At 69.8% G+C, this 25,041-nt stretch overlaps 6 protein-coding genes across 11 annotated transcripts; 1 reads left to right on the top strand and 5 right to left on the bottom strand.

Moving 5' to 3' along the window:
- Positions 1-2,379: 2,379 nt before the first annotated feature.
- On the bottom strand, positions 2,380-6,543 carry ELAVL3 (ELAV like RNA binding protein 3). 3 transcript variants are annotated; one of them, XM_074167577.1, is made up of 7 exons: positions 6,535-6,543; positions 4,758-4,815; positions 4,536-4,703; positions 4,039-4,142; positions 3,665-3,818; positions 3,198-3,414; positions 2,380-2,704 (listed from the first exon to the last, which is right to left on the bottom strand). In XM_074167577.1, exons 1-7 carry the CDS (start codon positions 6,541-6,543, stop codon positions 2,380-2,382), a joined length of 1,035 nt encoding a protein of 344 aa, XP_074023678.1. The 3 variants fall into 3 exon arrangements, with proteins under 3 accessions (XP_074023678.1, XP_074023676.1, XP_074023677.1); XM_074167575.1 differs by adding an exon at positions 2,874-2,912 and having other exon boundaries at positions 2,380-2,725; positions 4,536-4,812; XM_074167576.1 differs by adding an exon at positions 2,874-2,912 and having other exon boundaries at positions 4,536-4,812.
- An 827-nt stretch (positions 6,544-7,370) lies between these two features.
- Positions 7,371-11,410, bottom strand: ZNF653 (zinc finger protein 653). The gene is given in 12 exon segments (XM_074167584.1): positions 7,371-8,003; positions 8,222-8,321; positions 8,414-8,528; positions 8,624-8,741; positions 9,204-9,378; positions 9,594-9,995; positions 10,279-10,318; positions 10,321-10,499; positions 10,698-10,741; positions 10,905-11,227; positions 11,230-11,316; positions 11,318-11,410. Coding segments are annotated over 12 exon segments (1,854 nt in total). The 3' UTR covers positions 7,371-7,825.
- Positions 11,411-11,863: 453 nt separating this feature from the next.
- On the bottom strand, positions 11,864-14,725 carry ECSIT (ECSIT signaling integrator). The gene is given in 8 exon segments (XM_074167583.1): positions 11,864-12,118; positions 12,120-12,154; positions 12,232-12,334; positions 12,574-12,722; positions 12,943-12,997; positions 13,318-13,541; positions 13,777-14,212; positions 14,663-14,725. Coding segments are annotated over 8 exon segments (1,320 nt in total).
- Positions 14,726-15,037: 312 nt separating this feature from the next.
- On the top strand, positions 15,038-19,914 carry CNN1 (calponin 1). Of its 4 annotated transcripts, none has more exons than XM_074167581.1 (7): positions 15,038-15,107; positions 17,300-17,421; positions 17,626-17,692; positions 17,817-17,954; positions 18,515-18,625; positions 18,848-18,994; positions 19,504-19,914. In XM_074167581.1, exons 2-7 carry the CDS (start codon positions 17,387-17,389, stop codon positions 19,729-19,731), a joined length of 726 nt encoding a protein of 241 aa, XP_074023682.1. In that variant the 5' UTR covers positions 15,038-15,107; positions 17,300-17,386; the 3' UTR covers positions 19,732-19,914. The 4 variants fall into 4 exon arrangements, with proteins under 4 accessions (XP_074023682.1, XP_074023679.1, XP_074023681.1 ...); XM_074167578.1 differs by lacking the exon at positions 15,038-15,107 and adding an exon at positions 15,831-16,082; XM_074167580.1 differs by lacking the exons at positions 15,038-15,107; positions 17,817-17,954 and adding an exon at positions 15,877-16,082 and having other exon boundaries at positions 19,504-19,913.
- Positions 19,915-20,536: 622 nt separating this feature from the next.
- ELOF1 (elongation factor 1) lies at positions 20,537-21,750 on the bottom strand. The gene is made up of 3 exons (XM_074167586.1): positions 21,491-21,750; positions 21,112-21,182; positions 20,537-21,021 (listed from the first exon to the last, which is right to left on the bottom strand). Exons 1-3 carry the CDS (start codon positions 21,604-21,606, stop codon positions 20,957-20,959), a joined length of 252 nt encoding a protein of 83 aa, XP_074023687.1. The 5' UTR covers positions 21,607-21,750; the 3' UTR covers positions 20,537-20,956.
- A 526-nt stretch (positions 21,751-22,276) lies between these two features.
- ACP5 (acid phosphatase 5, tartrate resistant) lies at positions 22,277-24,538 on the bottom strand. Its single transcript, XM_074167582.1, has 4 exons — positions 24,287-24,538; positions 23,847-23,974; positions 22,935-23,286; positions 22,277-22,513 (listed from the first exon to the last, which is right to left on the bottom strand). The coding sequence occupies exons 1-4, from the start codon at positions 24,536-24,538 to the stop codon at positions 22,277-22,279; spliced, it is 969 nt and encodes a 322-aa protein (XP_074023683.1).
- Positions 24,539-25,041: the final 503 nt, after the last annotated feature.

The raw sequence follows: 25,041 nt of genomic DNA, 5'->3' as shown, positions 1-25,041 counted from the left end.
CCCCCCCCCGGGGTGCAGCTCTTATTGCTACGGAACTGGGGTCCCCCCGGGCCCGTGGGTCTCTGGGATGGGGGGGGGGGGGCTCCGGAGGGGCTCCGGAACAGGGGTGTCCCCAGGGCGGAGCCTCCCGGCGGGGGACAGGCCTTGCAGGGGGAGGTGGAGGTAGCCCCAGGTGCCTGGGCCCCTCGCCCGCCCCAGGGTGGCGCACACAGGGGCCAGGGGGGGAGTAATAAATATTTACATTAACAATAAGTTAAAACTACAAGAAGCTGCAAACAGGCACGACACGACGCAACGCAAAAAGCGGGAGCAGGGAGAGGGGTGGGGGGAGTCCCGGGGACCCAGGAGGGGGATGGGGTCCCAAGGGTCTCAGGGCTGGAGAAAGCCAGCAAACAATTGGAAATAAATAGGAACCGAAACCACTGAAAAGCAAGAAATTATCCCGACGGAGAAAATAAATAATAATAGAAGTAGTAATAGCAACAACAACAATAATAATAATAATTAATAATAATGATAATAATAGTGATGATAATAATAATAATGAGGACAGGGCTGGTGTGGGGGATGCAGCCCATGGGAAGTGTTTGGGTTTTCCTGCCCTTTTTTTGGCCGGGACACTCAAACTGGCCGAGCCAAAGCACATCCCCCCCCCCCAGGGAGCTGAGAAAGTTGGGGCAAAATGACCATTTTGGGGTATTTGAAGAAGGATGGGGACAGCGTAGTGTGGCCAAGACCTACTCCACCCCGGTTTGGGGGGTGTCAGAGGCTCAAGGGCAGCAGAACCCCCGGAAGCCTCCACCCAATGGCATTTTAGTGCCATTGACACCCCCACACCCCCCAAAACATGTGGCTACCCCGCTTGGGGATCAACACCTCTGGCCCTGTCTCCAGGCAGGCGAGGGAGGGAGGGCATACAACAGATTCCCACCCCCCACAACTTCCCTCCGGAGGGGTGGTTTGGGAGCACTTCAGGGGATTTTTTTTCTTTTTTTTTCTTCTTCTCTTACAAAAATAGATGGGTTTGTGTCTGTTGCTCTGAAGGAGTCACCGCTCGCTGTGTCGGTCTCTCACCTCGCTACTGTTAGTGCTACCATTATTATTATTCGTAATTGTTTGTTCTTTCTCCTAAAAAAAATTTTCCCTCCAAAAAAAAAGAAACAAGTGGAAAAAAAGGAGAGAGAGCAGACACACACCCTGGACTCCTGGACTGGAGGGGAGGGGAGGCACAGCCCCCACTTGGCACCAGCCTGGGAACAAAACAAGCCAAATCGGGTGCTCCAGTGGGGGGTCCCTCCCCAGGGCAGAGGCTGGAGCCGGGCTCGAACCCACAGACCCCGTGTGCCACTCGAGGTGGTCCGGCCACCGCCAGAGGGCGCTGTGCCGAGGGGCGTGGTCTCCGAGCTAGGGGCGTGGCCTAGTCCTGGGGCGGGGCTGCATCCCGGGAGAGCGGGGCCATGGCTTGGTCTGGGGGCGGGACCCCTCGCCGTCCCGGGGCCCGAGGGGATGGACCCCTGTGCTCTCCAAACCCATCCCAGCGCCCCCCCCCCCCCCCCCCCCCCCGTGAGCAGGACACCCCTAAGTGGGGGACACTCCCCCCCATGTCTCCCCATGTTGGGGTGCACGACCTCTCCAGAGGAGGATAACAAAAAAAAGGGGGGGGGGGGGGGGAGGAGGGGGGGGGGGGGAGGAGGGGAGGGGAGGATGTTAATCTGGTACCTAGATTTGCTGAGGGTGGCCGTGGCTCCCAAATGCTGGGGGGGGGGGGGGGGGCAAAGGGGCCCCACCTCCAAGGTCTCCACAGTGCTCAGGGCGGGGGGGTGTCCCCCAACACCCACTCTGTATCCAGACTCCTTCATGATTCCCAGAGCTTTCAGGGTACCCAGGAGGTCCCTAGTCCTCAGTGTCCTGGGGATTCTCCAGTCTTTCCAGGGTGGTGGGGCGGGAGGATCTCCAGGGATGCCCCCAGCATCTCTGTGCCCCCCTGTGTCCTCAGGGTGTCCAGTGTGCCTGGGAGAGAGGTGGGGGTATCCTTGGTATCCAGACTGTCCTTCAGGTGTCCCCATGGGGTCCTCGGTGTCCATGGAGGGGTGTCCCCAAGGTCTCCAAGTGCCCGAGTGAGTTCTCCATGGTCTCCAGGGTGGGGAGGTCCCCACAGTGTCCTTGGTGGCTGCGGGGGGGTCCTCATGGTCTCCAGGGTATCCTTGGGGTGTCCCCATGGTGTCCTTGGTGCCCATGGAGAGTGTCCCCGAGGTTGCCAGGTGTCCAGGGGTGTTCTCCATGGTCTCCAGGGTGTCCTTGGTGCTCATTGGGGTCCCCATGGCCTGGCAGTGCCAGGGGACCCGATCCCAGGGGCTGGGGGGCCCAGCAGGGTGGGGCTCAGGCCTTGTGCTGTTTGCTGGTCTTGAAGGAGACCTGGAGCACGCGGTCACCCAGGCGGTAGCCATTGAGGCTGGCAATGGCCATGGCCGCCTCTTCATAGTTGGTCATGGTGACAAAGCCGAAGCCCTTGCACTTGTTGGTGGCGAAGTCGCGGATGACCTTGACATTGGTGACAGCACCAAAGGGCCCAAAGAGCTGCCAGAGGACGCTCTCGTCTGCTTCAGGTGCCAGGTTGTAGACGAAGATGCACCAACCAGCGCTGGGGGCCCCCAGGCCCACCCCGGCCAGCCCTGGTACCGCCTCGATGGCCAACGGGGAGAACCTGGGCAGCAGTGACAGTGGGCTGGCCTGGGGTCAGGGCATCCAGACACCAGGTTCCACCCCCAGGACACACGGGTTTGGTCCTGCCAGGGTCCCCAGCCCATACATGGGGCTGGGGGTGCAGAGCTGGACTTGGGGGGTACAGGAATGGGGTGGGGAGGGACCATTACCTCTTCACACCATAGGCCACGTTCAGCAAGTTGTCGAGCCTGGAGGGGACAAGACGCCATTAGTGGGGACGTGGAGGTGTGCCCACATAGGTGTCTCTTTGCCAGAAAGGTGTTCCATGCCCAGCGATGGCCCCATCCCCTGGGGGGAAGGTGTTCTCATGGTTCTAGGGATATCCCCCCACCCTGTGGTGGCCCCATCTCCTGGGGGGAAGGTGTCCTCATAGTGCTGGGGATGTCCCCCCACCCTGTGGTGGCCCAATCCCAATGATCCCATTCCCAGGGATCTCCCACCTCCAGGGCCCCCATGGGGCACATGGGGCTCACCGGAAACGCTGGGGGGGGTGGTGCAGGGCACCGTAGCGGCGGGCACTGGGGCAGAGGCTGAGCAGGGCCCCCCCCGCCTTCTGGCCCGGACTGTTGGCGAACTTGACGGTGATGGGCTCGGCGGCGCCCAGCGGTTTCTGCCCATGCAGCCCCCGGACGGCCTCCTCCGCCTCCACACGCTTGTCAAAGCGGATGAAGCCCACCCCCCGTGAGACACCTGCACGTGTGACATCGGGGGGGGGGGGACAGAGCCCTGAGACTTCACTGCACAGACACAGGACCCAGGCGTCTGGAGAATCCCCACCCCAGACACCCCCCTGCCCATCTACAGCATCCAAGAAACGTTCCCCCACTCACCCCATAGACCCCACTGGGAACCCAGGCGTTTGGGCTGTACCCCCTCCCCCGGGGACCCGGGTGTTTGGGCAGTACCCCCCTCCCCCGGGGACCCGGGTGTCTGGGCGCACCTGTGACCTGGTCAACGAGGATGCGGGAGGTGATGATGCGGCCATACTGGGAGAAGAGCTGCTCCATCTCCTTCTGCCCCATGGCCTTAGGGAGGCCGCTCACATAGAGGTTGGCATCACGGATGGAGGCCGAGCTGGGCCGAGCATAGGACACCTGAGGGGGGGTGGGTCAGCCTTGGGGACCTAGGTGTCCAGGTGCCAGAGCTGCCTCCCACCCATAGACCCCCTCCCAGGACCCACCTAGTGTCCACGCCCCCAAGGGACCCCAGCATCTGCCCCTCCTCCCTGAGGGACATCCTCATGCCCACCCCACCCCCCCAGGGACCTCAGCATCCACCCCACCCATCACCCTGAGGGACCCCAGCATCCAGCACCTTGATGGTCTTGGTCTGCAGCTTGAGGCCGTTGAGGGTGCTGATGGCCTTGTCGGCATCACCTGCCTCAACGTAGTTGACGAAGCCATAGCCCAGGCTCTGCCCTGAGACATGGGGTCAGCATCAAAGGTGGCACCAGCACCAAGCCCAGTCATGCCACCCCCAGCCCCCAGCCCCTCCCCACCCCTGTTCCCAAGGCCTGTTTCCATCCCATCTTCATCTCTGGCCCTGTGGGTCCTCACACGTGTCCCCACATCCCTGTACCAGCAATTCTGTATTGGAGCTTGCAGGACCTGACATCCCTAGAGAAGTTCCTGGAGTTGTCCCTGTCCCTACAATCCCTTCCACATGCCCATCCCTGTCCCAGTCCCCACAGGTCCCCACATCCCATCTGCTCATGTCCCATGTCCCGCCTCCCCATGTCCCGCCTCCCCATGTCCCACCTCCCCATGTCCCTGTGTCCCATCTGCAGATGTCCCATGTCCCCTGTTCCATACCAGTGACCTTGTCACGGACTAGTTTGCAGGACTCGATGTCCCCGAGGCTGCCGAAGAGGCTCCGCAGCTCCTCCTGGCTCATGCTCTGGGGCAGGTAGTTGACGATCAGGTTGGTTTTGCTGTCGTCGGTCATGGGGGGACCCGGGGGGGCCCCATTGGGCAGCGCTGCTGCCACTCCTGGCCCTGGCACTGCCACCACCGGCACGGCCACAGGGACGGGGCCGCAGCCCGACGGCCCTGGGGTACTGGGAGCCTGGGCCTCCACCGTGCTCAGGATCTGCTGAGGGGACCGATGGGAGTCACCAGGGTGTTACCATCACAAGGACAGGGACACCGGGGCCATGGGGACAGTGGAGGAACACCAGGGTCATGGGGACAGGGCAGGGACAAGGAGACAGGCATAGGGAACCCCATGCCATGGGGACGTGGAGGCATCACTGAGGTGAAGTGGGGACGGAGCCATGGGGGGGGGGAAGCGAGGATGGGGACAGAGGGACATGGCAGCAGGGATGAAGAAACCTGGTGGGGAGGTGGGGGGAGACAGAACAGGAACAACTCGGATGGGGACATGAGGACAGTGGGCTCTTCGAGGCCCGGACGTTTGGGTCCCTGCAGGTTGCCCCCCACCCCCACCCCAGGCAGGGCAGGAGGGGACCCAGGCGTCTGGGCTCCCGCAGCGCCCTGCCGCCCCAAAGCAGGAGGGGACCCAGGCGTCCGGCGAGCCCCTCCCCCTGGGGGATAATCCCCCATTGTGCAGCGGAGCCCCCGCCCCTTCCCCCCCCCCCCCCCCCCCCGCACAATAGCAGGGGACAATGGGCCTTTGTCGCCGGGAGACGGGACACCCGGGGCCGCCAGCCACGGCCGCGGGACCCAGGCGTCCGGGGGCTGCAGCGCCGCCCCCCCCCCGCCCCGGCGGGAGGGGACCCAGGCGTCCGTGCCCGGGAGCTGACCAGGGTCTGAAACGGGGCGGAGGGGCCGGACGCCGGGGTTATTCCCGGGGTTGGGGGGGGTGTTAACTGTGCCTTTAGGGGCTGGGGGGGCCGAGGGGCCCAGCACGAGCGAAGGGGAGGCTCTGTCCATCTGCCCACCCGCGGGGCGGCGACAGCCCCGAAATTGGCCGGTGAGAAAAGTGAAAGCAGAAAAGCCGAAAATCACCAAATCGGATTGAGAAAATGGGATTTACTGGGCGACGACACAGCGACACACACACATAGACACACGGACACCGACGGACACACGTGGACACACAGACACACACACGCCTCTGCGCACACACCTGCTGTGCACGGGGACACGGACACACATGTCCGTGTCGCATGTGCACACATATCTCCTCCCCACACATGTGCGTCCCTGCGCCCACACGCTAAAGTGGAGGTGCGTGTGTGTGTGCAGTGGCACACGCGTGTGGACCTGCACGCAGGCCTCTCTATGCTATGCACACACATGTGCGTGTGCAGTGGCTCTACACAGCCCCAGTGTCAGATGGAGAGGAAGGATGGGGGCACGGGGTCCCCACCCCGCCCTTGCACATGCGTCCCACACACGCACACCCGTGTTCCCAGCACAGCAGATGCCACACAGACCGACACACCCTGCACGCCCCGTGTGACAGGTGCATGCGCCTCGTTGCACGCACATATGTGTGCCCTCAACATGGAATGCACACGCATGTGCATACAGCTCTCGTGGCGCTCCCGTCCCCACCCAAGCGTGTCACACGCTCACGGGGCCACCGCGCAGGGGGGACATGATGGGAAGGTGGAGGGGCAGGAAAGCTGGGGGGCTGGAGGGTGAGGAGGGTTGGGGGGGGGGGGAAGACTAGAATAGGGGGGATGGGGCATGAAAAGTGGGGGGATGCTGGATGCTAGGGAGGCGGGGGGGGGGGGAGGGGGGCACAAGACAGGGCTTTCAGTAGATGGAGGATGATGGGGGTGCCGGCCGCGCCCCCCCCCCCGACGACACCCCAACCCCCGCGGCCCCTCCCCCCCGCTCCTACCGTCACCATCGTCGCGGGGCCGCAGCGGCTGCTCGGGGGGGGGCCCCCGCACGGCCCGGCAGGCTCGGGGGGATGCAGGGGGCCCCGAGGCGGGGGAGATCTCCGGGGGTCTCGGCCGCGCCGTCGGGCGCTGCGAGCGGCAGCCCCGTCGGTCCTTTAAACGTCCTTGGGCGGCCGCGGGGCGGGGCCCCCCCCAAACTGCCGCGGTGGGCGCGGCCCGCCCCCCCCCCCCCCCCCTCCGCGATGGCTCCTTCCGCCCCCCCGCCCGCAGGTGGGTCGCTCCACCCCCCGCCCCGATACCCCAAAATGGACCGCCCCCCCCCGGCAAAGCCCATTGGCTGCCGAGCGGGCGGGGCCCCCCGACGCCCCCGAGACCCCCTATAGACACCGCCCATAGGCACCCCCCCCCGCCCACGTGACCCGGGGGTGGGGGCCGGGGAAGGAGGAGAAGAAGGAGGAGGAGGAGGAGGAGAAGAGAGGGATGAAGGAGAAGAGGGACGCGGGGGGGGGAAAGATGAAGGAGGAAGTGACGGGCGGTGGGGGGTGGGGTGGGGGGTGGGGGGAAGAGGACGAAGGGGGAGGGGGCGGGCGGGGGTGGGGGGGGAGGCGCACAGTGAAGACTCCGCAGCAGGGGCGGGGGGTGGGACCCCGGCGTCCGGGCGGGGCCGCCGCCGGTTCAGCACCGGGGACAGCTCCGGGACGCGCCGTGGGGCTGGACCGCCACCCCCCACCCGCCACCCCCCCCTCCGGGCTGTGGGGCACCGGCGGGTCCGTCCCCCCCTCACCCCCCCCGCCCCACGGCGGGGCTCCCCGGCAGAGAGCGGGAGGCAGCAAATAAAATCCATCACTTTAATGGCGGGGGCGGGGGGGGTCCCGGGGGGCCAGGTGTACACCCCCCCCCCCCACCCCCCCCCAAGGACAAAACCAGGGTCCCCACCACCCGCCCCCCCATCCCCTGCCCAAGATCCAGTTGCCCCGGGAGGGTGGGGGACAGAATTGAGAGTCAGGAAATAAATAAAGGGTGAGTAGGGGGCCCAGGGCAATTGGGGGATCCTGGGGGTGTCAGGCCCCCCCCCCCCCAGTGCTGGGGGGGGGGGAGGGGCACGAGGGGAGCACTAGAGGGATGGGGGGGCTCCACCAAGTGCTAGAGCGCAGGGTGCCCCACGGGGGTGGGTCAGGACCCCCGGGGAGGAATTCTGCACTTCCACATGCCACGATGTGACCCTGTGGATGTCAGGGTGACCTGGAGGGGGGGGGGGGAGAGGGGGGTCGCCCCCCCCCTCCCCCCCAGCTAAGTGCCACGGGGCTCGGGGTGGCTCTTGAGCGCGTGGAACTTGAGGCCCTCGGGGCGCTCAAAGCGCCTCCCGCAGCGCTCGCAGGGGAAGGGGCGCAGCCCGGCCCCCCCGTGGCGCCTCATGTGCCACGTCAGGGAGGCGCGTTGGCGGCAGCGGTACCCACAGACTTCGCACCTGGGGGGGGGGAGGGGGGCAAAAGGGGAGGGAGCGTAGTGAGGGTTGGGGGCTGTCAGAGGAAGTGGGGTCCCCTCCCCGCCACTCTCAATGCAGCAGTGACTCTGCCGTCTCACTGACCGCAAGTGGGGGGTCTCCTCAGTGCCCCCTGCTCCCCAACACTCACTGCAGGGGGTTCTCCCCGGTGTGTGTGTGTGTCCCCGCCCCCGGTTACTCACTGCAGGGGGGTCTCCCCGGTGTGCGTCCGCCTGTGCACCTCCAGGTGGTTCTTGCGCTTGAAGGATTTCCCACAGGTCTCGCAAGTGAACTCCCGCACGCCTGGAGGGGGAGGGGGACACGGGGGGAGACGTCGGGGGGGAGGGGATGCAGGGGGGGGGTGGGGAGACACTGTGGGGGCACAGGGGACTCACCGGAGTGGATAACCATGTGCCGGCGCAGGTGGTTGGCCAGGTAAAACCTCTTCCCGCAGCCGGGCTGGGGGCACTGCTGGGTCCGGCCCTTGCGGTGCACCAGGTTGATGTGATTCTAGGAGAGGCAAAGAGATGAGGGGGGAAGGGGCAGGCAGTCCGGGGGGGTCCAGGGGACCCAGGGTGCATGGGAGGAATCGGGGTGGCCCGCACCTGGAAGCTGCTGAGAGCAACGTAGACCTGCCCGCAACCCGCATAGGGACAAGCGATGGGCTCGGGGAGCTCCTTGGCATCAGGGTGGGGGGCACGGGCCCGTCTGCCCCGCTGCCGCCTGCGAGGGGGGGCAACAGCACAGCCCAGGGTGAGCCCCCCCACAGGGGCCACAGCACCGGGGGGCCCAGGCACTTGGAGTCCTTGTCCAACAGCCCTCTATGTGCTCGCAGACTCCTAAACCCCTTCACAGACTCAAACAGCTCCTCCAACCCAAGAACACACCCCAAAAAAAACCCCCCTCAGCCCTATAAAAGACCCAACCCCTGCAGCCCCCTGCCCGGTCCTCAAACCCCCTGTAATACCCCAGGTCCTCCCCAGCCCTGACCCCACCTTCACATCCCCAGAAACTCTGGAACTTCGTAGTGACTCCCCAAGACTCCCACACCACCTCACACTTCCCCTGAACCCCTAGGGACACCCCAAACTCCATCCTCCCTCCCAAGCCCTGAGCTCCCTCCCCAACCTGTCCACCCTTGGACCCCTGGGGACCCAGGTGACCCACATCCTCTGCCCCTCTGACCTCTCGGGCTCTTTAGGGATCTCGTAGATGATGGCAGAGACGTCACCACCGTCGGCATCCTCAGCCAGGGGGGGCGGAAGCGGCTCCTGGGGGGGCTCCGGAGTGGGCTGTGGCGGGGGCTCGGCGGCCGGGAGGGGCACCTCCTCCTGCTTCACCCCCAGCACCTCGTCCTCTTCTGCCATCAACGTGGCAAGTGAGGCACTGCTACCCCCACCCCCCCAGCACCTGATGACCCCCCTTAACCCCAAATGGCCTTGATTCCCAACCCCAATCCCTCCTAGCCCCTAACCCTTATCTTCCCGCTCACCCCCGCAAACACCCCAATCTCACCCGAACCGGAGGTCCCAGCACCCCATTTTCCCATATCCCCATGACCCTTACTCCCCATACCTGTCTTAGGGAGGTGGGGGTCCAGAGGGAGTGGGGGGAAGGCGCCCCCCCCTTCCAGCAGAGCACAGGGCACCTCATCCCCCGCCACGTCCAGCTGCAGCCCCCCCAGTGCATCATAGCCAGGGCTGGCCAGGATGAAGAGAGGAGGCCCCTGCAGCAGGGTGGGGGGGCCCCCCTCAGCCAGTGTCCCCCGCCCTGTGCCCAGCCGCAGAGGCAGTGGCAACGGCACGCAGACCACAGCCTCCAGTGCCGCCCCTCGCCCCTCTGCAGCGCCCTCGGGGGGGCCCGCACCCGCAGGGGGGGCCACTGTTTCCCCCCCTGGAGCTGACAGAGCCCCCTGTGGCATTGCCTCTGAGCCTGAGCTGCAGCCCCCTGAGGAGGAGGAGGAGCTACCAGGAGCTGCTGCAAGAGAGAGAGAAGATCAAGGAGAGGCCTCCTCAAAGAACCGTCCCCTCCAAGGCCCAAAGAAGTGCCCCCACCACCCAAGCCCCCCCCACCCCGAGCCCCAAAGGAGTGCCCCCACCACCCAAAGAACCGCTCTCAAGCCCCTGGGCCCCCCACCTGCAGGCCAGCCCCCCAGAAGGTGCAGTCAGATCCTCCCAATTGCCTCAGAGCCGCACCCCTGGGTGCCCCGAACCCAGCTAAGCCCCCCCCACCAGTGCAGCCCCCCCACCCCCCTGCGCACCGTCGTCACTGTCGCCGTCAGAGTCGGTGAGGGGCCTGGCCTCAGAGGCGAGTGCAGGTCCTGGAAGTAGCGGTGCCCGCGCTCGCACTGCCAGACAGCCGTGGTGTAGAGCCCCACGGAGGGGTCCAGCTCCGCCAGCCGCGGCTCGTAGGGGCAGCGCTGCCGGTGGTCCTCGTACCAGATCACCGCGTGCCGCAGGCAATTCACGTTGCGCCGCCGCCCTGGGGGAGGGCTGCGGGCAGCCTGGCACCCCCCACCCCAGCCCCTGCCCTATCCCCTTCCCCCCACCTCCAGCCCCAGCCCTAGCCCCCACCCCTGCCCCGGGAGCCCCTTCAGGCTTCCCAGCCCCTGCCTGAGACCCCCCGAGCCCCCCCCGGCCCGGGGCGCCCCCACTCACCCTCCTCACACCCAGCACTCACTTTTCTTCCTTTTGGGCTTTTTAGGGATCTGTTCCCACGGCTTCCTGCAGAGAGAGGGGCAGTGGCCTGGGGACAAGCAGGGGCGCCCCTCCTCGCGGGGGGGGAGCTCGTCCCCCCCCGAGCGCCGCAGGAGAGGAAGGAGCACTCGGAGCCCCCCCGATCCCGTCCGTCCCGTGTCCCCCCCCCCGGCTGCTCAGCCCCGCTCACCCGCGCCGCCCGGCGCGCTGCCCCCGCTCCAGCCCCAGCAGGTAGGCCGCCAGCTTGGCATCGCTCCAGCCGCTGCGGCGGCGCAGGTCGACCCAGGGCCCGTGCGCCTCGCCCAGGTACACCCGCCGCACGTCGTACTTCTTCCGCGACTCCAGCCGCCGCCGCGCCCGGTCCGACTCCGTCAGCCGCGGCCGCCCCCGCGCCTTTCTCCCGCCGCCGCCGCCACCACCGCCCGGTTCCGCCGTGGGGCCGGGGCCGCCGCCCGGGCCCGGGCCCCTCTCGGCCGCGCTCATGCCGGGCCCGTCGCCCCGCGCCCGTCGCCCGGCCGATGACGCCACGGCCGCTTCCGTTTCCGGTCCTGCTCGCGCCGTTGCTCGCCGAGGCAGGCGCGGCGCATGCGCGGACGGCGTGGGCCCCGGCCGGCCAGCGGCGCTGGCAGCCAGCACGCATGCGCGCATGCTTCCGCCAGGCTCTGCCCCGGCAGCCTCTGGGCGGCCACTGCGCATGCGCGGGACGTCCTGCCCCCACCCCGCCGGTCCCTGCCTCTACAGAGCCCGCTCCCCCCCGCCCCCCCGTGCCCCCAACTATCGCCCCCGCCCCTCCAGTGCCCCTGGTCTCGCCCCAACACCCCCTATGCCCCCAGCTCTCGTCCACCAGCCCCTCTGTGACCCTAACTATTGCCCCCTCCCCCCCCCGTGCCCCCAACTCTCACCCCCCATCCCCCCTCTATCCCCAACTATCACCCCCCCGAGCCCCCTGTACCCCCAACTATCGCCCCAACCCCCCCTACGTGTTCCCCAACTATCACCCCATTTCCCCCATGTGCACCCACTTATTGCCCCCCACCCCTCTGAGCCCCCATCGCCCACCTGCCGCCCCCACCTCACCCCCCCCTAAGGGCACTGCCCCCCTCCATGCCCCCCCCCAAAAAACACACCTCTCTATCAGCAACGTGTCCTTTATTCCCTCGGCGCTGCGGGGGGACCCCCCGGCCCCCCACCGCTGCCGGAGCTGTGCCCGTGCCCCCGCGGCAGGTTGGGGGGCTGCAGCGTGGCAGGGTGGGGTGGCACCGCTGCCAGGTGGGGTGCAGGGGGGGTGCCAGCCGGGGGGTCCCCGTCCTGCAGCCGGAAGACGACGGGGGTGTGCCCCAGGACGGGGTTTGTCTCCTGCAGCCCCGCAATCCACTTCCCCAGCGTGCGCCGGTCGCCCGCCCCCCACCATGCAGAGGGCGAAGACAGGGCCCTCCTCCACTGCGAGGGCAGGGTCAGGGGGGTGGGGGGGACGCGGGGGACCCCCCTCGACCCTGCCCCTGCCCCCCCCGCCTTACCCTCCTCCACGTCGAAGTCGTCGTCGTCCCAGGGGCCACGCTCCAGGTCCAGGTCGAGGTGCAGGGGGTAGTACAGGCTGCGCTCGGGGTCTGGGGGGTCCTCCTGGGGGGAGGAAGCGGGGCCCCTCCTACCCGTCCTGTGCCAGGGCTCCCCCTGCCCCCGGGGCCATAGGGGTCCCCTCTCTCCCTCCTTCCTGCCTTGGGGTCCCCTCTCTCCTGCCCTGGGTCCGGGGAACCCCTCTGTGGCCACAGGTAGCCCTTTCAACCCCCTCCAGGGCCATGGGGGGGTCCCCTCTCCTTCCATCTCATCCCCCCCCCAGCCCTGGGGTCCGTTGGGCTTACCCGCAAGTTGGGGGGCAGGGGGTCCCCCCGCAGCACGTAGTAGCACAGGCGGGTGCTGCGCAGCCAGAGGGGGAACGGCCCCTCCACGAAGACGGGCCGATCTGGGCCGTGCCGGGCCAGCAGCGCCTGCTGGTCCGGGCTCTGGGCACCTGTGGGGGGAAATGGGGAAGCTGGGGACCCCACACCCAGCACCACGGGGCTCCCTCTACACCAGGCTTCCCCGAATGCCTGGGTCTCTTGCACATGCCAGGGTCCCCACTGCCCCCACACTGTCCCGTTCCCCTCCAGGTCCCCCCCCAAACACCTGCCCCCCAAGACGGCCTCGTGCCTCCCTGACACCCCAGTGCCCGTGGGTCTCCTGGCACTCACCGACAATGTAGGGCTGGACGGAGCCCTCATCGTCCCCCTCGTCCGGCACTGGCCGCTGCGGGAGGGAGGCAGTGTCACCAGCTGCCCCTTAGTGGCTCGGGGACATCAGGGCCTCGCTGGGGCACCGTGTCCCCAAGGGGGGGCCCCTGGCCACGGTGACAGAGGGGCCCCCTCTGCATCCCAATCCTCACGTCTGACTCCCCTGCTCCACGTCCCCCACATCCCCCACATCCCCATCCGCGTCCCCTGGTGCATCCCCCATCCCCCATGTCCCACCTGGTAGATGTGACGCTGGTCCCCCATCCCCTCCGTCCACCCATCCCCCCTTGTGTCCTCCAGTGTCCCCCGCTCCGCCCAGGCCCTGTCAAGTCCCACCTGGTAGACGGTGATGCGGGCGTCGAGATCGTTGGCAATCCGGTGCAGCCCCAGGCGGGCGGTGGCCAGGCCGGGGCGGGGCAGGCAAGGGGGGAGGGGGTGGGGGTCCACGTGGCGCAGCCGCGGCAGCCAGTACAGCATCCGCTGGCACTTGCGCACAGGACGGCTGCGCGGCCCGAAGACCCCCAGGAGCAGGAATCGCGTCTCCGCATCCGGCACCACACCTGCATGGGGACCCAAGCATCCAGGCAGCCGTAGGGACCCAGCCGTCCGGGCCCCCTCCCCAGGGAATGGCTCACCCCCTCCCCACAGGACCCAGCCATCCGGGCCCCCTCCCCAAGGAATGGCTCACCCCCTCCCCACAGGACCCAGCCGTCCGGGCCCCCTCCCCGAGGAATAGCTCACCCCCTCCCCACAGGACCCAGCCGTCCGGACCCCCTCCCCCTGCCTGCAACCCACCGTATCGCTCCATCTGCTCCAGGATCTGGAGGCCGCACTCCTGCTGCTGGGGGAAGGGGGCCAGCAGGCGCTGGATGGGCCCGCGGGGCACCCACGGTCCGCGGGGCAGTAGCCGCAGCAGGCGGTGATAGGCCTCCCGGTCCCGGGCCACCCCCAGGGCCGGCATCGCTGCCAGCGCCGCGGCCACCAGCTCCAGCCGCCCCACACGCCGCCCGGGCGCCTGCTCCAGTGCCATCAGTGCCGCCGCGAAGGCCGCAGGGCCCCGCTCCCGGTCCTGCGCCCCTCGGGGGGGGCTGCGCCGCGACAGGGCCCCCGGGGCGTCCCCCGGGGCGTCCCCCGAAGCATCCCCTGAAGCGTCCCCCGAGGTGTCCCCCCAGGCCATCCCTGCCGGGTCCCCCGCCAGGCGGCTGCTGCGCTGGCACAGGCTCCGAGCGACCTGGTGGGGACAAAAGGGGGGTTGGGGGGGGGGGCTGTGTGCCCCTTCCTGCCACCCGGCTGAGGCACCCGCCGTGTCCCCCCTATGTCTGTGTGTCCCCCGTGTCCTGCCATCTCCCGCTGTGCTCCCCAGTCCCCCCACCCCCGCTGTGTCCCCTACAACACCCCCATCCCCCGCACCCCCTGTGTCCCCACATCCCCCACCCCCTGCCGTGTCCCCCACAATCCCCATCCCCTGCACCCCCTCTGTCCCCCCACCCTCCACCGTGTCAACCACACCCCCTGTGTCCCCTGCACCCCCCGTGTCCCCCCACCCCACACTCCCCACTTTGTCCCCTGCACCCCCTGTGTCCCCCCACCTCTGCCGTGTCCCCCCATTCCCCACACCCCCCCGTCCCCTCTGTCCCCCCACCCCCTGCCGTGTCTCCCGCACCCCCTCTGTCCCCCGCACCTGCGGGGCTCCCCAGCCCCCCCAGAGCCCCCAGGGCAGCACGCGGGCCCAGTTCAGCCTCATGACGCCGCGGGGCCGTCCGGCGGTCAGAAGTCACGGCCGGACACCGGAGTCGCGCCGCTGGGCGCCGCCATGAGCCGCCGACCCCGCCGGGCAGCGCTTCCGGGTCAGGGGGCGGGGCCTGCGGCAGAGCCAATCCCCGCGCGCCCCTCTCCGGGGGGGCGGGGCCCGGGCGGTGATTGGCAGCGCGGGAGGGGGCGGGGCTCGAAGGGGTTCCCCGTGACGTCAGAGCGCGCCCCGCGGGTGAGCTCAGAGCCGGGGTTCCGCGGTGACGTCAGAGCCGGGGGACACGCCGTGACGTCAGGGCTGGGGGAGAGCGGCGGCCTCGGGCAGCGCCGGGGGACAGCCCGGGGCTCGCGGTGATGTCACGCGGGCCACGGGTGACGTGAGAGCTGCACCGGCTGCTATAAATGGAAACGGCAGCGCGGGCCGGGGCGGGGGGCGGCCCCCGGGTCTCCCCCTTCGAGGCCGCGGGACCGCGACCCCCCCCCTAAGCCGGGTCCCCCCGGGGGGAGCGGGGACCGGCCGCCTGGGACCCCCCCCCCCCGGCTGCCTGGGACCCCCCCCCCGGCCGCCTGGGACCCCCTCGGCCGCGGTCCCGGAGTTGAGAGGGGGGCGCATTCCCCGCCCGTGACGAACCGTCCCCTCCCCCGGGGCCGGCGGAGTCCGATCCGCTGACGGCACCGCGAGGACCCAGGCGTCCGGACCGCCCCGCCCCCACCGCTCCCCCCCCCCCCAACCCCCCTCCTCCGGGACTGGGGGGACCCAGGCGTTCGGGGGGGGAGGAGGGCGGGGGGAGGAGAGAGGGACAGGCCGGACGGACAGATGGACGGAGGGATGGACGGAGGGATGGACGGAGGGACGGGGGAGGTCGGGGGAAGGGCGGGAGATGGGGGACGGTGGGGGATGGGGAAGGAATGGCGGGGGAGAGGGGGGGTTGAGGGGAACGGGGGGGGGGGGGCGGCCCGGGGCTCCCCTGCCCCCCCCCGGGATCCCCCCGCTAAATGTGGAAAAAATGACGCCACCACCCTCCCCGAGGTGACATCAGCCCGGCGGGGGGCGCGGATTGGCTGGCGGCGGCCCCGGCCCGGGGGGGCTCCGCGCCCTCCGCCGACTTTTAAAAGTGGCGGCGGCGCCGGGTCGGGACCGGGACGAGCGACCCGGGACGGATCGACCCGACCCGACGGCACCGACCCGACCCGGGCCGAGCCGCGCCGAGCCGGGACAGGACAGACTCAGACCGGGGCGAACCGACCAGACTCACCGGGACCCACCGAGCCCCTCCCGCACCGACCCCATGTCCAACGCGCACTTCAACCGCGGGCCGGCCTACGGGCTGTCGGCCGAGGTGAAGAATAAGGTGGGGGGAACCGAACCGAACGGAACCGAACCGGGACCGTCCAGGCGGAGGGGCAGCCCCCGGCCGGACCGGACCGGACGGCGCAGGGCCCGGTTGAACCGGACCGGGAGGGAGGGATCCGGCAGGATCAGGCCAGACCGGGGGGGGGGGGGGGGGGCCGGGCCGGTTGGACCGAACCGAGAGGGAGGGGGTCGGGGTCCGGTTGGACCGGACCCGGGGTGGGGGGAGGCCGGGCCCGGTTGGACCGGACCGAGGCGGGGGCGGGCGGGGGGGGGGGGGAGGGGGGGAGCGGAGCGGGCGGGGGGCGGGGGCAGGACCTGGCGCTGTCCCTGGTGCTGCCCCGGGCGGGGGAGCGCGGTCGCCCGGGTCCCCTCTGCGCGGGGAGCGGGGGAGGGGGGAAGGTGATGGGCGCCCGCACGGCCGGGCCCCCGCCGTGTCCGGGAGAAGGGAGGGGGCAGCACCTGGACGCCTGCCCCCCCCCCCCCCGCCCCGGCCGTGCCTCAGTTTCCCCCTGCAGACACCCCGCGGAGGGGGGTGGGGGGGGGGACGGGGAGCGCCCCGTCCCTCCGGCCGCCGGCGATTGTGGGGAGCGGCGCGGGAAGGGTTAAGCCGGGGGGGGGGCCCGGGTGGCCCGGGGGGGGCCCGCCGCCCCCGGCCCCGCCGCGAGCCCTTATAAGGCGTCGGAGCGCGGCGGGCGGGCGGCCGCGGCCCGGGGCTATATATGGGCAAAGGTTCGGCGGTCCCGGACGCCTGGGTCCTCCCGGGGGGGGGGGGGTGGGGCGGGTGGGGGGCCCGGACGCCTGAGTCCTCACTGCTTCGCGGGGGTAGATCCGCCCCCCCCCCCCCCCCGGCACGGGTCCCCTCACCTCCCTACCCCCTCTCCCAGCACCGGGGGGACCCAGGCATCCAGGGCTGTTCTGCCCCCCACCTTCCCCCCCAAGGTGGGGGGGCTGGACTGGGGAGCTGAGCTTGTGTGTCACCCCCAACCTGACCCCCCCCACACATCTCCCTTGCTCCCTGCTCAGACCCTCATCTCCTCCCTTGTTCCCCCATCTGACAGCATCGTCTTGACGGTGCCCCCATGTCCCCCGATGGCCTCCCTGTGTCTCCTGTGTACTGTGTCCTGCTCATGGTGTCTCTCATGTCCCCGAGTCCCCCTGACGGTGTCCCCCATGTCCCAATGCCCCCCTGACGGTGTCCCAAACCCCCGTCCCCAGCTGGCGCAGAAGTATGACCCGCAGCGAGAGCGGGAGCTGCGCTCTTGGATCGAGGGGACCACCGGCCGCCGCATCGGGGACAACTTCATGGACGGCCTCAAGGATGGCGTCATCCTCTGCGAGTATGACCCCTGACCCCAACCCTGGCCCCAGCTTGGGGACCAGGGTGTCCTTTGGGAGTACAGCTCCCCCCTGACCCCTGATCCTGGCTCGAGTCCGGGGTCACCCTCTGAACTCAGCCCAACCTTGATCCCCGGACCTTAAGCTTGACCCCATCCCTCACCCCTGCTGACCCCTGCCCTGACCTTGACCCCGCCCCCCCCCAGGCTCATTAACAAGCTGCAGCCCGGCTCCGTGCAGAAGGTGAACGAACCCGTCCAGAACTGGCACAAGGTGAGGGGGCCCTCAACAAGGGGTCGGGGGCTTGGGGGGCCCACGGGGGCACTTGGGGGCCTGCAGAAGATGTGGGTCCTGGGGCCGGGCCGGGGGGCCGGTTTCCGAGCTGACCTGTGCGCAGCTGGAGAACATCGGGAACTTCCTGCGGGCCATCACGCGCTACGGGGTGAAGCCCCACGACATCTTCGAGGCCAACGACCTCTTCGAGAACACCAACCACACACAGGTCCAGTCCACCCTCATCGCCCTCGCCAGCCAGGTGACCCCGCTGGGGCGGGACAGGGTCCAGGGCCCTTGGGCAGGGTGGCTGAGGGCCCTGGGGAGGTGGCTTAGGTACCCAGGGGGTGCTGGACGGTCCCCAGGTCCCCTTGAAGGACACCAACCACATGCAGGTCCAGTCCACCCTTCTCACCCTCACCAGCCAGGTGACCCCGCTAGGGCAGGATGGGGCCCGGGGTCCTTGGTGGGGGGGGGGGGGGTGTGTGTGTGTCTGAGGGTGCCCAAGTCCCCTTGAAGGACACCAAGTTCGGTCTGCCCTCATCACCCTCACCAGACAGGTCCCTGCTGGGCCAGGTTGGGGCCTTGGGGTTCCCCACACCCCCCGAGAGGACACCAGCCAGGCTCGGGTCCAGTCCTCCCCCCTTGCCCTCACCTGCTGGGTGACAGCCAAATGGGGCAAAGCTGGGGGGGTAACCAGGGCCTTAGGGGACCTGGGGGAGTTTTTGGGTGGTCCCAGGGGAATTGGGGGTAAATGTGGGTCTGGGGGTCTCTGGTGGGGCGAGGGGCTGCACGCACTCTGAGCCCCAGGGTCTCGCACAGGCCAAGACGAAGGGGAACAACGTGGGTTTGGGGGTGAAGTATGCGGAGAAGCAGCAGCGGCGCTTCCACCCCGAGAAGCTGCGCGAGGGCAGGAACATCATCGGCCTCCAGGTGCCACGGGGCGGGGGGCACAAGGACAGGGGGACACTGGGGCACACAGGGGATTCTGGGGGACACCAGGGCACATGGGGTGCCCAGGCGTCCCTGAGGGGGCCTCTTGGGGATGTGGTCTTTTGCTGTGGACTTGGGGGGGGGCAGTTAGTGCCATTGGGGACATCACCCCTGTCCCCACCCGTGACACCCACCCCCTCCACACCCCCCCTGCATCCCCAGATGGGCACCAACAAGTTCGCCAGCCAGCAAGGCATGACGGCCTACGGGACACGGCGGCACCTCTACGACCCCAAGCTGGGGACGGACCAACCCCTGGACCAGGCCACCATCAGCCTCCAGATGGGCACCAACAAGGGCGCCAGCCAGGTAGGGACAGGGGGGTCAGTGTCCCCAGGGACACCAGGGGCACCAGCTGGGGAGGGGGAGAAGGGGGGATGCAGACACTGTGTTGGGCCAGCCAGGTATGGGGACTTGGGGACATGGAGGGAGGGGGTCACAGGGAGACCCCACTGGCAGTGGGAGGGAGGACGGGGGGGGGGCCCCCCAGGGCCCCCGACATCCTGATGTGATCCCCTGAGGAGGCCGAGGGACACCTGGGGAGGACTGGGGACCCCCTCTGGTCCCCTGCCGAGGACAGGGAGACACCCCCACACACACCCCAGACCCATGGGGAGGCTGAGGGACCCTCCGGGGAGGACAAGGGACCTCCTCCCATCCCCTGGAGAGGATGGGGAGACACTCACACACACACCCAGACCCACAGGGAGCCTGAAAGACCCTCAGGGGAGGATGACTGGGGACCCCCCCCCCAATCCCCCCTCCGGGGAGGCCGAGGCCACCATCCCCAGCGCTGCCCGCCCCCTCCCCGTGCCCAGGCAGGGATGACGGCCCCGGGGACGAAGCGGCAGATCTTCGAGCCGGCGCTGGGGATGGAGCGCTGCGACACGATGACCATCGGGCTGCAGATGGGCAGCAACAAGGGGGCCTCGCAGCAGGGCATGACGGTCTACGGGCTGCCGCGGCAGGTCTACGACCCCAAGTACTGCGGGGGCCCCGAGTTGCTGGGGGAGGACGGCCTCGACGGCTTCTACAACTCCCAGTAGCCGCCGGCCGGCGGCCGCTTGCACCGCAACCGCCCTGCCCCACGCGGGGCCGCACCGCACCGGCCTCACCGCGGCCCCGTGGGGCCGGCTCGGCCGGAGGTGGGGGCTCGGCCACGCCGCCGCTGCCCCCTCCTTCCCGTGTGAAGCCACTGAGGCACAATAAAACCCACACGCAAAACTGCCACCTCTGCAGGTGCCAGCACAGGGGACAATGAGGGGCAACGGCAAGAGAGGGGGACAACGAAGGGGACTACAGGGGACAGGAAGCACAGGGCCGGGGGGACGGAGAGAACGATGGGGGGGGGGGAGCCAGGCACAGAGATGGGAGCTGCAGGGATGGGGGGACACCAAGACACACAGGGGGACAGCAGGACGCTGAAGGGGAAGAGGGACACCAAGACCCAGAGGGGGCACAGGGGGACGCACAGTGGCACTGAGGGGACATTTCGGCGGCCAAACAGCCCGTGGGCACCGTAGGAAGGACAGGGGTGACCCTGGACACCCAGGTTTCCCCCACAGAGCCCCTGAAACGCCTGGGCCCAACCCCTCCTACCCTCGCAGGCACCTGCAATGACACAGTCGACCCTCGTGAGGTCCCCCAGGGGGTAACGGGGTCCCCCAGGTTTCAGAGCTGGTGGCCGAGGGTGACAGTTTGTCAGCCGTGTAAACAGAGGAGATTCGTTAGCGCTGCTGAGCCTCGTTAGGGCCTCAGCATTGTGTGGGTCTGACCATCCCCACAGACCCCACGGGGCCATCCCCACGCCCCCCTCCCCCCCGCGCTGGCGCCAGTGACAGGGACACGGAGCCCGGTCCAGCCCCACCAGGGCCTTTATTGGAGGGTGGCTGTGCCGGAACGCGTCGCCCGCGCGCCCAGCCCTTGTCCCTGTGTCCCCACAGCTCGCTGGTGAGAGGCAACAAAGCACTCGGGATGGGGACAAGTCCCAGTGGGGTGGGCAAGCCCCCTCCTCCAGACCCACCCCAAGAGCGGGGGATCCCATCCCCGGGGAGGGGGGGGGGGCAAACGTTCTGGGTCCCCCCACGAGCCAGAGCCCCTCCGCCCAGGAACAGAAGAGTAGAAAACGTAAAGAAAACACAAAGAAAATGCCGCTAAGGGGTGACAGGGATGTGACACACACACACCCCCCCCCCGCCTCGGGTCTCGGGGCAGGGGTGTGCCCCCCCCGGGGGTGTGGGTTCGTGCTGCGGGCAGGGGCTGCCCCGGCTGCTACTGGTTGGCGGCTTCGCAGGCGTCGATCCAGTCGCTGTAAACGTCCACTGGCTCCGACAGGTCTCGGGGGGGGGGGGGTCGTTAAGGCATTAACGGGGAGGTGGAGGGGGTCGGGGACAGGCTGGGGGGGGGAACACATCCGGTAAGGATACAGGTGATGGGCGTCTGGAACTCCTCCAGGCAGACGGTGCAGGAAATCACCCCCGTGTTGCGGGCGCGGTCCCTGGCGATGGGGACGGGGCGGGGGGGGACAGGCTGCCACGGGCGGCCCCCGGCCGTGTCCCAGGGTCCTGTCCCCTCCCGGGCAGTGCTACCCCCCCTCTCCCCCCCATGCCAAGCTCCCCACACCGGGGCCTTCCCCTCTCCCCGGGCCCTGCGCACCCCCAGGGATTATGTCTCCCCCCAACCCCCCCTCCCATCCCCGTGCTCCCCCAAAGTGGCCGTGGTGTCCGTCGCCCCCCCCCTCCCCCCCCCCGCTCTGCGCGGGCCTTCCCCTCTCCCGGGGCCGTGCTCCCCCCCCCCCCGGCTCACATCTTGACGTCGCAGGACTTCTCGTGGTTGCAGAAGGGGCAGGTGAACTGCGTCTCCAGCGTCCCCGTCATCTTCTTCTTGGGCGGCGGCTTACGCTTGGACTTACGGCGCCCCATGGCCGCGGGAACGGCGGCAGAGCCGGTGGCAGGCCGAGAGCCCGGCTGGGCGCAGGCAAACACACCCCCACACCCCCCCCCGGAGCCCCGAGCCCCCGCGGGCGCCGCCCCGACCCGCAACGGGCCACGACGGGGCCGAGCTCGGCCCCCCCCCCGGGACCCGCCGTCCCGTCCCGTCCCGTCCCGTCCCGCTCCCGCCGCCGACCGGAAGCGATCCCGCCCCCGCCTGACGCCACTTCCGCCCCGTCCACGCCCACAGGGTGACTGACGCGCGGCCGCAGCCAATCAGCGGCGGGGAGGGGCGGGGCCGGGCGGCCGCTGCCGGCGCGTGGCCCAAAGGGCTGCCCTGCCCTGCCCCGCCCCCCCCTCCCCCCCTCCCGCCGCTCTGGGGCGAAACGCGGCGGTTTTGGGGCCATCGACCGCGGAGGCGGCTCCGTCCAAAGCCCTTTATTGGGGGGGGGGGAAACGGGCACCGGGGACCCGCCGGGGTCCGGGCTGGGGGGTCAGGGGGGTCACAGGGGTCCCGCCCTGTGACCCCGAGTCAAGGTCACGGGGGAGGGGGTCCCCCAGCACCGGGGGGGGTGTCCTGCTGGCTGCCCCCACACGGGGCTTGGGGACATGCCCAGCACCATGTGCCCCCCCCCCGCCCCGTGCGGGGGTCCCCCAGGGGTCAGAGGTCCCGGGGGGGCAGGGCCACCCGGTAGAGGACGCGGCCGGTGGCCTCCAGGAAGGTGACGGTGGCCGCGTGGGCATCCAGGCGCAGGTGGGCGAAGCCCCCCGGGGAGGCGGGGGGCCCGAAGAAGAAGCGGAGGGAGCCAGGGGGCACGGCCCCCGCGTGCTGCCGCGACTCCTCCATGAAGTTGCCAGCGCCGCTCACCACGTAGCCCACCCCCCCCTCCGCCAGGAACTGGGGAGGTGAAAACGGGGGGGGTGTGGGGGGGTGGGTGTGTGTGTGTCAGGGCGGGGGGGGGGCGGATGCCTGGGTCCCGGCCTGGGACCCTGCCCCCCACCCCCAACAGGGACTGGGGTCCCTGCCACCCCCGCCCCCGATCCAGGAACTTTGGAGGGTGGGGGCATCAAGGGGACAGTGGGGGAGTCTAGAGGGTCCCCTTGATGCCAGAGTCACACTGGGGGGGGGGGGGGGGGCTGTGTCCCTGGACACCAGGGTCCCACGGTGGGACCAGACGCCAGAGTCACATTATGGGGGTTCCCCAGGCACCAGGGTCCCACGTCAGGTTTTGGGGTTTTGGGGGGTGTCCCTGGACACCAGGGTGCCGGGGGGGGGGTGTGGGGACGGGGGGGTGGTACGGGGTCTGGCCGGGGCTCACCTGCAGGTTGTGGTCGTGGCCGCAGAGGTAGGCGGTGACGCGGTGACGCCGCAGCAGCGGCCGCAGCAGCTGCACCAGGCAGGCGGTGGGGCCGTGCTCGGCCACCGACCACACCGGGTAGTGACCGGCCACCAGCACGTAGCGGTCGTGGCGGGCGGCGGCCAGGCGGCCCCGCAACCAGGCCAGCTGCGCCGCCGCCGCCCCTGCGTCACGGGGGCCCTCGGGGGCGCCCCCCACCCCGAAATCATCCCCACCGCCGCAGAGCAGCACCGTGTCCAGCACCAGCAGCCGGGCCGAGGCGTTGGTGCCCGGCAGGGAGAGGCGAAGGCTGTAGTAGTGGTGCGGGAAGTGCCTGCGGGACACGGTGGGGGGGTTGGGGACATTGTGGGGACACCCCAGCACCGGGCACGGACTATGCAGCAGTGCGGGAAGTGCCTGCGGGACACGGTGGGGGGGTTGGGGACACTGTGGGGACACCCCAGCAGCAGACACGGGCTGTAGCAGCAGTGTGGGAAGTGCCTGTGGGACACGGAGGGGTCTGGGGACACACTGGAGGGACATGGGGACACCGGGGGGACACCCCAGCACCGGGCACAGGCTGTAGTGTGGGAAGTGCTTCCCAGTGTGGGAAGTGCCTGTGGGACACCATGGGGGGGTTGGGGACATTGTGGGGGGACGTGGGGACACACTGGGGGGGACACCCCAGCGCTGGGCACAGGCTGTAGCAGCAGTGTGGGAAGTGCCTGTGGAACACGGGGGCTTGGGGACACCCCAGGGGGACTTTGGGACACCCTGGGGACCCCCCGGCTGGACCGGGGGACATGGGCAGGCGGCCATGCCAGGGAAGAGCAGGGGCACAGGAGTCCTGGCTGTTCTGGGTGGGGGGAGGAGGAGCGGGGGGGGGGTCCCTACCAGCGGGGGGAGTGGTGGCTATACGCCAGCTGCGCGGTGACGTTCCCGGCGTGGTCGTGGTTCCCGGCCATCACGAACCAGGGCAGGTCCCGCAGCCCCGGGGCCGCGAACACCCGCTCGAAGGTCTCCTGCGGGTGGGGGGGACACAGGGCGGGGGGACATGGCGGGGTCAGGGACAGAGGCCGACATGGGATGGGGACACGTGGGGAGAGGGGGAGCTGCCCCACCCCCACACCCCCCTGAGGACATTCAGGTCCCCCTCAAGGGTTCTGGGGTGTCCCCCCCCTGAGATTTTGCCCCCTCCCTGGGCTTGGGGCTCCCCCCACCAGATCTTGGGAGCCCCCACCACCACCACAGCCCCCACTCCCCTGAGATGCCCCCCCACACACACACTCCTCGCATTTTGGGGTGCCCCCAGCCCGGAGACGTGGGGGCCGTACCTGGAAGCGGGGGTCCCACTCGTCCTGCACCCCCTCGTAGTAGAAGTTGTCCCCGAGGGCGAGGACGAAGTCGGCGCCGAGGTCGGTGGCCGCGCGTCCCATGGCCGCCGCCGTGGCCACCTCGCGGGGGGTGGCGAAAGGGGGGTCAGGGACCCCCCCCCAGTCACCCACCGCCAGGAACTGCACGGCCCCCTCAGGGCCCCCTCCGGCCACCACCGTCACTGTCATCGTCGTCCACAGCAGCGCCAGCATCTGCACACAGCACCCGTGGGACCCAGGCATCCGGGGGGGGTCCTGACCCCCACCCATGGGACCCAGGCGTCTGGGGGGGGATGCCAGGGGGTCTCAGTCCCCACCTGTGGGGACCCAGCACACACCTCCCCCCAACCCCCCCCCCCCCCCCCAGGCCAGAACGGGGACCCAGGCACCCGGGGGAGCCCAGCCCCCCTGGTACAGAAAGGGGACCCAAGGGTCTGTGCCCCCCCCCCCCCGCCACAGGGCCGGGGGCCACTCACCCTCGTGTCCCCTCACGTGTCCCTTCCCGTGTCCCCTCCGGTGCTTTATGGGCCCAAAAGGGGAAGTGGGGTCGCACCGCCCGGTGCCCCCCCCCGGCCCCGCCGTCACCTGACGCCTCGCGGTGACACGGGGCCGCCTCGGGGGGGGGGCCGGGCCGCGGGTCACTGGGAGCACTGGGGACACTGGGGGGGCGGGGGGGAGGGGGCCCGAGGGGGATCAGCCCCGGCCGCCGCCGGAAA

This window comes from Numenius arquata, unplaced genomic scaffold, assembly GCF_964106895.1.
Source record: "Numenius arquata unplaced genomic scaffold, bNumArq3.hap1.1 HAP1_SCAFFOLD_1276, whole genome shotgun sequence".
Lineage (NCBI taxonomy): Eukaryota > Metazoa > Chordata > Aves > Charadriiformes > Scolopacidae > Numenius > Numenius arquata.
The sequence above is the reverse complement of the archived record's forward strand: the minus strand, read 5'-3'. Positions and strand labels throughout refer to the sequence as shown.